At 37.7% G+C, this 12,342-nt stretch overlaps 1 protein-coding gene across 1 annotated transcript in view; it reads right to left on the reverse strand.

Annotated features, from left to right (window-relative positions):
- The window catches only part of USP43 (ubiquitin specific peptidase 43), a 112,699-nt gene that overhangs the window by 75,029 nt on the left and 25,328 nt on the right, over positions 1-12,342 (reverse strand). Inside the window, 2 exon segments of the mRNA XM_043999984.1 lie at positions 2,770-2,862; positions 5,964-6,064. Coding sequence (XP_043855919.1) covers positions 2,770-2,862; positions 5,964-6,064 — 194 coding nt within the window.

Genomic DNA, 12,342 nt, shown 5'->3' on the forward strand with positions numbered 1-12,342 from the left:
CTTAAGAGTTATGAGTATTATCTTCCCATGTAGGGATATAAACAGTTTAACCTAATTGAGTAACTTTTTTTTCCCCCTCTGTTTACCTTTTTAAACTTCTCTTGAGTCTTGTATGTTAAGATCGAATTTTCTATTCAGTTCTGGTCTTTTCATCAGGAAGCATTGAAAGGCCCCAATGTCATTGAATGTCCATCTTTTCCCCTGAAAGAAAATGCACATTTTTGCTGGGTAACAGATTCTCAGCTGCAATCCAAGCTCCTTTGCCTTCCGGAATATCATATTCCAAGCCTTGCGGTCCTTTAATGTTGAAGCTGCCAGGTCCTGAGCAATCCTGACTGTGGCTCCATGATATTTAAATTGCTTCTTTCTGGCTGCTTGGAGTATTTTCTCCTTCACCTGATAATTCTGGAATTTGGCTACAATATTCCTTGGAGTTTTCCTTTTGGGGTCTCTTTCAGGAGGTGATCGGTGGATTCTTTCAATGATGATTTTATCCTCTGATTCTATGATATCAGGGCAGTTCTCCTTAATAATTTCCTGGAATATGGTGTCTAGATTCTTTTTCTGGTCATGGCTTTCAGGCAGTCCGATGATTCTCAGATTGTCTCTCCTCGATCTGTTTTCCAGATCAGTTGTCTTTCCAATGAGGTATTTCACATTTTCTTCAATTTTTTCATTTTTTTTATTCTGCTTGACTGATTCCTGGTGTCTCATGGATTCCTTATCTTCCAACTGTCCCACTTTAATTTTTAAGGCATTGTTTTCTTCAGTGAGATTATGCACCTTTTTTTCCATTTGGCCAAGTGAATTTTTTAAGGCAGTGTTTTCTTCAATGAGATTATGCCCTTTTTTTTCCATTTGGCCAGATGAATTTTTTAAGGTATTGTTTTCTTCAGTGAGATTATGCACCTTTTTTTCCATTTGGCCAAATGAATTTTTTAAGGCTTTGTTTTCTTCAGTGAAATTATGTGCTTCCTTTTCCAAGCTGCTGATTCTTTTTTCATAGTTTTCTTGTTTTGCTTTCATTTCTCTCCCCATTTTTTCTTCTACCTCTCTCAATTGATTTTTTTTTTTTAGTGAGGCAATTGGGGTTAAGTGACTTGCCCAGGGTCACACAGCTAGTAAGTGTTAAGTGTCTGAGGCCGAATTTGAACTCAGGTACTCCTGACTCCAGGGCCGGTGCTCTATCCACTGCGCCATCTAGCTGCCCCTCAATTGATTTTTTAAATCCTTTTGGAGCTCTTCCAGGAAGGCTTTTTGTTCTTGAGACCAATTCACCTTCCCTCGTGAGGCTTCAGATGTAGGCAATTTGAGGCTATTGTCCTCATCTGAGTTTGTATTGGCTTCTTCCCTATTGTTACAGAAGCTCTCAATGGAGAGGGCTCTTTTTTGCTTCTTACTCATTATTGCAGCTTATTTATTTATTTTTTAAGTTGAGGTCTGCTCTGGGGGCACCAGGGTCCCTGTTTTGGGCTTCTTGTGCAGGGGTATAGGTGCTGTGTGACCGGGTTTTTACTCTGAGGCCTTTATGGTGTGTGGAGATCCCCCACCCTGCACTTCCTGTCTGATTGTGCTCGGCCAGCCAGGCGCTGGACCCCGGCGTCTGATCCTGTCTGACCCGTTTGTGGCCCTCTCGGCCGGTGCAGGTAGGTTTTTCCACTGTCCTTCTTGGCCACCAAATTTTTGCACCAGGTTCCAGGGGCCTCAGTTGTTCGGCTGTGGCCCACAGCTCTTGCTGACTTGCCCCGCCCTCGGCGCTGAGCTGCTGCCCTGCGCTGGGCCTCCCTTTTGCCCGAGTCAGACTGACCTTTTCCTGAAGTCTTCTAAATTATCTCTGGTTGGAGGACTGTGTCTCTCTGTCTCTTTGCAGGTTCTGTAGTTTCAGAATCCGTCCAGAGGCTTGATTTAATGTTTGTTTTGAGGGAACAGAAGGAGAGCTCAGGCAGCTTGCTGCTTCATCTCCGCCATCTTGGCTCCGCCCCTCCCGATCTCCAATTATCTTTTTATTTCTGACTTTAACATTCCAATCCCCTATGATGAATGTCATATCTTTTGTGTGTGTGTTATTTCTAGAAGATGTTGTAGGTCTTCATAGAAGTGATCATAGTTAATTAAAAGAGCTTCAAAGACTATGTTCCTATAGAGAAGATTTCTTCAACTGAAGAGTAGTGAGAATCAACAGTCAAGCAGTGAGCAGAGAAGCAGTTTAGGGTAGTGCTAATGTTCCTGAATGAACCAATGAAACAATGTATTCTAAGGATATTTTAAGGAGGAGAGAACTTTCACCTAAGGGAATCAGAGAAAGGATCTTCATAAAGGATGCAGAATCTGAACTGTGTGAAAAAGAAAAAGGATGGAGAAAGAGACATAAGGCCCATGAAGGGTTAGGTTTAAAATTGAATTCATTTCCATACTATTTCTTTTGTTTTTGGTGCTGTTGTTTTTTTTTCTATTTTGAGGTTTTTCATCATTGCTCTGATTTTTTCTCTTAAAACAGGACTAATGCAGAAATAGGATTAATGCTATTATGTGTATCTATATCTATATCTATATATCTATATAGATATAATCTATATCAGATTACCTGCTGTCTAGGGGAGGGGGGATTGAGGGGAGGGAGGGAGAAAAATCTGAAATTGTAAAGCTTGTATAAACAAAAGTTGAGAACTATCTTTACATGTAACGGAAAAAATAAAATACCTTATATGTAAAATTTAAAAAAATTTTTTTTAAATTGAGTTAATTTGTTGATATCTGAAGTTCACATACCTGGTCTGACATGATGGAATGGGTAGTGACACACAAAGGAAAGGATCAAAGGTATTGCTCTGTTTTTGGCAGTGAGGACAGGTCAATGAAGACCTATAACAAAAAGGATTAAATTTAAGACAAATTGTTAATATGCTTTTAAGGTAATAGAGTTTTTTATAAATTTTGTTTGTACACATTTATAAAATATAATTGCAAATAGACATTTCCCCTACCTTGTAAATAAAATTAAATACTATTCCATTGGTTGCTAATTAGCAAATGAAATTGGAAACTCAGATGGTAAAATGGTTCTATTACCTCCAACAGTATAGCTTTCATAATACCCACAGATTAATTTTAACGTATCAGAACAATGGAATCATAAATCTAGAGGCCTCACAGACCTCATAGGCCACATTTACTACTAACTCCTTGTTTTACGCATGAGGAAACTGAAATCCAAGGAGGTAATATGACTTGCCCAAGATCACACAAAGATTTGAACCTGATCTCCATTGTTTCCAAAGTAGCATGTATTGTTTCCCCTGCCCTTGAGGACAACACTCAATTTTTAAATATACACTAGCATTTAACTTTTTTTTCTTTAAACAAAATGAAAAGCAATTTATTCAAATGTTATAGCATCCTCACTCTATAGACCAGTCATGGCACGGGAAGGAAGTGATGAATGAAAGAAAAAAACAAAATCTTAAATAATCCTTGGCCCAGGGAAGAGGCCAACAAAGTAGCACCATGGACAAAGTGCTGAGCTGGTGGGAGCCAAAACAACACAGGTTCAAATCTGGCCTCCCACACTTCCTAGCTATGTGCAAATCCCTTAAACTCTCTGAGTTTCTTCAACTGTAAAATGGGGGATAATAATAGCATCTACCTCCCAGGGATTTAGTGAGCAGCAATTCTAAAGGAGGTTATTAAATTATTAGTGGTGGATGAATAAGCCACCTACATTTGAATGGAGAGTTTGCCAGCAAAGCCTTTTTTGACAGAAGGAGTTCCCAGTGCTGATGGAATAACAGTTTGCTCAGATTTATTTATCACCCTATTAATTCATATTGAGTTTAAAGTACACTAAGTCTGTTAAGGGGAAATGGTGGTGGGGTAGTCCTTAGGAATTCCTCTTAAAAAAAAAAAAAGGCTTTGCTGGGGACAGCTAGGTGGCACAGTAGATAAAGCACCAGCTCTGGACCTGAGTTCAAATCCCCAGGGCAATGAAGGTTAAGTCACACAGCTAGTAAGTGTCAAGTGTCTGAGGCCTGATTTGAACTGCTGCTCAATGATCAGTTCAATTGTAGAATAGAAATGGATATTGCCATTCATGAATGCCTTAAATAAACTACTTCTCTAATTCTAAAGTTTCTTGCTTTAGGATAGGAAATACCAAATACTTTTCTGCTTTCATGTTAATTTTTCAGTGCATGGACGATCTACTATAGATATTTAATTGATAGGCATATTAACTTGCTGATAATATTATTCTCCAACTTCCCACCAAATATGCCTTTTAAAAAATCTCCTTTTCTTCTACTTCCTTCCTTCCTCCCCTTTTATGCTTTTCTACTGCCTGTGCCTTAAACCTATGATTAGCACCCACAGACACTGTTTGGTCACACTATGAAGACTCAGGGCTGAAAAGATTGATCTTATCTATTTTATTACATTTCCCCGAAAGTTCTTGGGGTGGTATTATTATTATTATTATTAGCAGAACTTTTGTTTCCTTAACAGGTAACTGTGAAACAGTTGGTATTATTACTTCATTTACAATAGCAAATGAAGCAAATTGCAAAAATTTTTTTTTTAAAGTGTTTGTGACTGAGTTAAAACAGTTCAATTCAAGGGGCAGCTGGAGGCACAGTGGATAAAGCAATGGCCCTGGATTCAGGAAGACCTGAGTTCAAATCTGGACTCAGACACTTGACACTTACTAGCTGTGTGACCCTGGGCAAGTCACTTAACCCCAATTATAAGGAGGATTTCTTTTGTGTGTTTCCAGAATTACACAGTCTCAAAATTGAACTACTCATCTACTCTAGTGAATGTCCAAACAGGAATGCTCAGTACAACAGCCCAAAACATGGTCAGCTAGCCTTCATTTGATGATCTCCAATGATGAGAAATTTATCTCCCATCAGATAAATCCATTTTACCTTTAATCTGCTTAATTCACTTTACCTTAGTTCATATAAGTCTTCTAAAACTTCTCTAAATTCTTCATATTCATAAAGAGAGTTTTATATAAAGTAACAGCTATATTGTTCAAAAAATAATTGAGACAACCAAGTTATTCTGAGTACTATAAATACTCAAATCAACTGAAAAGGACCTATGAAGGAAGATACCTTACACCTTCAGAAAAAGAACTGATAAATTTGAAGTACACATAGTATGATTTTACATATATTTATAAATCTGTGTCAAATGGTGTTCTTCTCTAGGGTGAGGAGGGGAGGGAAGAAAGGAGGGATATAGTTTGGAACTTAAATATAACAAAGAAAAAGAAAAACAAACAAGAAAAAGATACGGTCAAAAAATAAATCTTCTGGCCACTGGTTCAAGACCAAACTTTTCAACCTAGTCAAGACAATCTAACATGAAGCCTCACCTTTAATATTCAAACTTATCATATCCTACTTCAGATACATAGTAGCTTTGTGACCTGAGGCAAGTCACTTACCCTCTTTCAGACTCAGTTTCCTTATCTGTAAAGTGGATATAACATTATTTCCTAGGGTTGTGAAGATTAAATGAGATAACTTTTGCAAAGTGCTTTGCAAATCTTAAAGGATTATTAATATTAAAGAACTTTGTAACTCTTAAAGCAGTATTATTATCATTATTATTATTAAGGGAAAGAACTATGTCATATTTCTTTTATATTTTCCACAGTTTTGGAAAAGTAGGCATTCAAATAATTGTTCAATCAAGTTCCTAAACTGCAGAAAGAGACCTAGAACTTTTCCAAATAGGACTGCTTGCCCTAAACTTTCTGGAATTCATATTTTTTAACAATACCAGTCAATGCCTAAACCCGGATATTTGAGAATTTTTATTGCTAAATAGGCATATAAATGTGTGTACATACACACACAGGTGTGTATATATGCATACATATACATGTTTGTGTATATACATACATGCATACAAATGTAAAAACACATGTGCACATGCACTCATGCTGTTCCCATTCTTACCTATACTGGGCTTGAAAATGATTCTGAACAAAACTTTGTCTTGGAGAAAGCTGACCTGATGACAGAGTTTGCACCAAATTTCTGCTGGGCTCAGGCTGGGGCTATAAAGAAAAGAAGAAAATGAAGATCAGATAAGTACTGTCAATTACCCAGTAAAACCAGCCTCACTCTTAACTCCAAGGCCAACTATTTCAATGTTACCCTGCCTACCACCCTGGACTCCCATGCCCCTTTTGTCACCCTTTGTTCATGCTGAACCAATTCACAATTTGGGATCAGACCCAACATTCAATTTCTCTGTACTTCAGCTAAAAATTCATCAGAGAAAATATATAGAATTTTAGAGCAGGAAAGGGGGAGAGACTGGATGCATTGAGACAGGAGATGGAATGCAGAGTTCATCCAACAGTAGGCCATTTTGGTTATAACAGTGCAAAGTGATTAAGAAGAAATACGTCTAGGGGGCAGCTAGGTGGCACAGTAGATAGAGCACCAGCCCTGGATTCAGGAGGACCTGAGTTCAAATGTGGATTCAGACACTTGACACTTACTAGATGTGTGACCTTGGGCGAGGAAGAGGAGGAGGAAGAAGGAAGAGGAGGAGGAAAGAAGAAGTAAGAAGAAGAAGGAGGAGGAGGAGGAGGAGGAGGAGGAGGAGGAGGAGGAGGAGGAGGAGGAGGAGGAGGAGGAGGAGGAGGAGGAGGAGGAGAAGAAGAAGAAGAAGAAGAAGAAGAAGAAGAAGAAGAAGAAGAAGAAGAAGAAGAAGAAGAAGAAGAAGAAGAAGAAGAAATAAGGCTAGAGAGAGAGGTTAGAGCCAGAATGTGGTAGAACTTAAATGCTAGGTTAATGAGTTTATATTTTGTCCTACGGGCAATGGGGGCTCACGAAAGTTTGTAAATAAAGGAGTGATGTCAGTGTAATACCTCAAGAAGATTATTGGAAAAGGGAGACATTGGAGGGCACAGTAACCAATGAGTAGACTATTATAGTAGTTCCAACAAATGATGAAGATCTGAACTAGGGCTGTGTGAGTAAAGAAAAGGAGATTCAGTAAAATGTGGTAGAGACAAAATCACTAGAACTTGGTAACTGAATACTAGGAATTGAGAGATTACTTTGAGTTGGGTAAAAATCCAGGTGTATGGGAAAATAGCTAGATTTGGGAAGAGAAAGTGATTTTCAGAGGAATATTACCCTCAGGGGAATTTCAGCCGGGGTTGACCAGGAGCAGGTCCCTTTGGTGTTTTGCTTGGGCTGCCTACATAGTATTTCATTTCCCAGAGCTCTCACCTCCATGGATTTTTCTTTTTTGGGCGGGGCCATGGGGGTTAAGTGACTTGCTCAAGATCACACAGCTAGTAAGTGTAAAGTGTCTAAGGCCCGATTTGAACTCAGGTACTCCTGAATCCAGGCCAGTGCTTTATCCACTGCGCCACCTAGCTGCCCCCTCCATGTATTTTTTTTTTTTTAGTGAGGCAATTGGGGTTAAGTGACTTGCCCAGGGTCACACAGCTAGTAAGTGTTAAGTGTCTGAAGCCAGATTTGAACTCAGGTACTCCTGACTCCAGGGCCGGTGCTCTATCCACTGCGCCACCTAGCTGCCCCTATTCTTAATAATTATATCTTGTTATAGTGTCTTATAATCCTTCTCTCTCAGCTCCCAGGAGATGATAGCCATTACTCCATGTAACAGGCCCCTTTGCTACTCAGCTTATACTTTTTGTACCTTTCTTTTTGATAGTTCTCCTCACACTCCAAAAGAGTGTGGCTATCCCCTTTCAATGGAAACAGGTGTCCTTTAGGATTTCTGCCAGCTGGTGTCATACCAGAATATGGAACTGTTTCTAAAGTCCTCTCTTCTACCACAATCCTCAAGGATTCCCAGTACCCTAAGGGGACCATCTCTTGTTGCATACTAGAAATGAATCATTTTCTCTAGTTCTATGTTGGATCACTATAACTTATTTATTTATAGTACATTTTTAAGAGTACATTTTTATTGATGGTTTCTGCTTCTTACGTCACCATACTTATCCCAAGTATCCTTCCCCCAGAGAGCCATTCCACATAAAATATAGTATTTTTCAGAAGAAAAACATACAGCTTAACTGGTCAATACATTTAAAAAGGCTGAAAACCTGTGAAATGTGTAATGCATGTGGACCTCCCAGTTCCACAAAGAGGGGTGGGAGGGTATCCTCTTATTTTTCATTTGAGTCCTTTTTGATCTTTGTAATTTTGTTGTATTCACTTTTAACTTTTTTGGTGTGGAGTTGTTCTTTCAATTTCATTGTTGTAGTTACTGTACATATTTTTTTGGCTCTATTTACTTTACTGTGCATCAGTTTGTATAGATATTTCCATGTTTCTCTATGTTACCAGTTTCAAAATAGTAATAGTCCATTACATCCATGTACCACAATTTGTCTAGCCATTTCCCATCTACTTTATTTCCAAATCTTTGCTGTCATAAAAAAAATGTTGCTAAAAATATTTTGGTGGGACAGCTAGGTGGCACAATGGATAAAGCACTGGCCTTGGATTCAGGAGGACCTGAGTTCAGATCCAGCCTCAGACACTTGACACTACCTGTGTGACCCTGGGCAAGTCATTTAACCCTCATTGCCCCACCAAAAAAAAAAAATATATATATATATATATATATATTTTGGTGTATATGGGGACATTCTCCTTATTAATGGCTTCCTTCAGTTATATATCTAGTAATGGTGTCTCTGATTCAAAGAGTATGGAAATTTTAGTCACTTAATTTGCATAACTTCAAGTTGTGTTCCAAAATGCTTCTCATTTCACAGCTCCATCAAGAATATATGAGTATGTCTATCATTCTACAACCCCTCCAACATTGACTATTGCCATTTTTTGTCATTTTGTCAATTTGTAGGGTATATGGTAAAATTTCAGGGATGTTTTGATTTGTATTTCTCCTATTCTTTTCAGAACTGTTTTTCATGTCCTTTGACCACTTATCTATTGAAGAATGGCTATTCATATTATATATATTACTAGTTTTTCATATATCTTGGACCCCAAGTCCTTATCAAATAAATCTCATACAAATATTTTTCCCATTTAGCCACTCTTCTTCTTATCCTAGTTACATTAATTTTGTCCATGTTTCAAATTCATATAATCAAAGTTACCTAAAATCTAAATCACTTGATTCTAGAGAAATGCAAATTAAAACAACTCTGAGCTACCACCCCACACGTATCAGATTAGATAATATGAGAGAAAAGGAAAATAACAAATGTTGATGGAGATGTGGGAAAACTGAGATACTTTGCTGGTGGAGTTGTGAACTGATTCAACCATTATGTAGAGCAATTCGGAACTATAAAACCACATATACTCTTTGACCCAGCAATATTACTATAAGGTTTGTATCTCAAAGAGATTTTTAAAAAGAGGGAAAGGAACTATATGTACAAAAATATTTATAGAAGCTTTTTTAATGGTGGCAAAAAATTGGCAATTGAACTGATACAAAGTGAAATGAGCAGAACCAGACCATTTTACACAGTGACAGTATGATGAAGAACTATGAATGAGCTAATTATTCTCAGCAGCTCAGTGATCATTTCTCAGACCACAACAATATTCCATTACAACCATCTACCACAAATTGTTCAGCCATTCCCCTAATTGATGGGCATCCCCTCAATTGCCAATTTTTTGCCACCATTAAAAATGTTGCTATAAATATAGTTCCAAATTGCTCTTCATAATGGTTGAATCAGTTCACAAGTGATTTAGAGCATTTTTTCTTATGACTATAGATGTCATTGATTACTTTGAAAATTGCCCATTCATATCCTTTGACCAATTACCAGTTGGGTAATGGCTCTTATTCCCTTCCTCTGCAACTTTCCTGTGATTTCTACGCCCAATTGACTGTGTATGTTATTCCCTCTCTGAGTCAATTCCAATGCCCCCTCTCACCCCCAGCCTGGCTCTCCCATCTTCCCATCCATTGTAAAATATCTTTTATGCCTCTTTTATGTGAAATAATTATCCCAGTCTACCTTTCCCTTCTCCCAGTACATTCCTTTTCTCACCCTTTAATTTAATTTTTTAGATACCAACCCAACATATTCAATTCACACTCATGCCACCCTCAATCCATGTACACTCCTTCTAACTGCCCTAATAATGGGAAAGTTCTTAGGAATTACAAGTATTCTTTCCCAGTGTAGAAATGTAAATAGTTTAACTATTAGATCCTTTATGATTTCTATTTGTTTTTTACCTTTTTATGTTTCCCCTGAGTCTTATATTTGAAAGTCAAATTTTCTATTCAGCTCTGGTCTTCTCATCAGAAATTCTTGACAGTCCTCTGATTAAATATTTATCTTTTCCCCTGAAAGATTATACTCAGTTTTGCTGGGTAGATAATTCTTCAGTGTAATACTAACTCCTTTGCCCTCTATAATATCATATTCCAAATTCTCCTATCCTTTAATATTGAAGCTCCTAAATCTTATATTATCCTGACTGTGGCTCCATGATATTTGAATTGTTTCTTTCTGGCTGCTTCCAATATTTTCTCTTTGACCTAGAAGCTCTGGAATTTGGCTATAATATTACTGGGAGTTTTTATTTTAGTATCTCTTTCAGAATGTGATCAATATATTCTTTTTATTTCTATTTTACTCTCTAATTCTAGAATATTAGGGCAGTTTTTCTTGATAATTTCTCTTCTATTTTTCATTCTTTTGATTTTGTTTTAGTATTTCTTGATAGCTCATGGAGTCATAAGCTTCCATTTGCCCTAATCTAATTTTTAAGGAATTATTTTCTTTAGTAAGCTTTTTGTACCTCCTTTTCCATCTGGTCAATTCTACTTTTTAAGTTCTTTTCTTCAGTAAATTTTTTTATATCTTTTTCCATTTGGTTAACCCATTTTAAGATGTTCTTCTCTTCCATGTATTTTTATATCTCTTTTACAATTTGGCCTAATCTGTTTTTAAAGTGTTATTTTCTGGGGCAGCTAGGTGGTACAGTGGATAGATCACCAGCCCTGGAGTCAGGAGTACCTGAGTCCAAATCCGGCCTCAGACACTTAACACTTAACACTTACTAGCTGTGTGACCCTGGGCAAGTCACTTTACCCCAATTGCCTCACTAAAAAAAAAAAAAGTGTTATTTTCTTCAGTATTATTTTGTGCCTCCTTTACCAAACTATTGAAATTTTTTTCATGATTTCCTTGCATCACTCTCATTTTTCTCCCCAATTTTTCCTCTATTTTTCATTTGTTTTTTAAAATCCTTTTTTACTTCTTCTAGGAATTCTTTTTTTGTTTTGTTTTGGTTTTTTGGCCTGAGGATAATTCACATTTTTCTTTGGATGTAGACGTTTTGACTTTGAGTTTGTATTTTAATCTCCTCTATCACCATAGTAGCTTTCTATGATCTGGTTCTTTTTTGTTGTGTGCTCATTTTCCCAGCCTATTTCTTGATTTTTAACTCGATTTTAAAGTGGGGCCTTCTTCCCTGGTTGGAGAGGACATTGTCCCAAGTTTTAGCCCTTTTTTGCTGCTGCTCTCAGAGCTAGTTTGGGGGAGTTAGGTCTGTAAGTTTTCAGTGCCCCCAGCCCACTTTTACTTACTACCTAACTAGCACACATCCTTTGTCATTTGATATATTTCATGGATGATAATTGTTATCACTGAGAACTGACTTGGAATCATAAAGACTTGGGTTCAAAAATCACTTAAATTCTCATTGCCTCTCAGACTCTCTAAGACTACAAATTACAGAATAATTGTGTTACTGGAGGATACTTCCACAATAGGGATTCCTTATAACAATGAAATCACAGTCTGATTCCTTTACCTACATTCCATGTCTTATGTGTAAATAATTATCAGAAATATGCTGCAGATTGTATAGGCAGATTATGCATCTCTTTACTGCTCCGTGGATCATCCACAACTTTGTTTCATTAGAGATTATGATGATTATCTTCTCCCATTTCCAGGTATCATCACTGTCTCTCCCCACTGTGTCTGGAATGCTCACCTTATCACCACCTCCTGTCTTTCTTCAAGTCCCAGCTAAAGTCCCACCTTTAGGGGAGTGGGAAAGGGGAAGGTAAATGAGGTTAAGTGACTTGCCTAGGGTCTCATAGCTACTAAATGCCTGAGGCTAGATTTGAACTCAGGTGCTCCTGACTCCAGGGCCTGTGTTCTATCCACTGTGATGTACTGTGGGACTAGGTGCCCCTAAGTCCCACCTTCTCTAAAAAGTCCTCCTTCATCTGAGTGCCCTCCCTTTGAGATTATATTAGCTCCAATTTGCCCTGCCTGTATCTTATTCGTACATGGTTGTTTGAATGTTGTCTCCCCCATCAGACTGT

This window comes from Dromiciops gliroides, chromosome 4, assembly GCF_019393635.1.
Source record: "Dromiciops gliroides isolate mDroGli1 chromosome 4, mDroGli1.pri, whole genome shotgun sequence".
Classification (NCBI taxonomy): domain Eukaryota; kingdom Metazoa; phylum Chordata; class Mammalia; order Microbiotheria; family Microbiotheriidae; genus Dromiciops; species Dromiciops gliroides.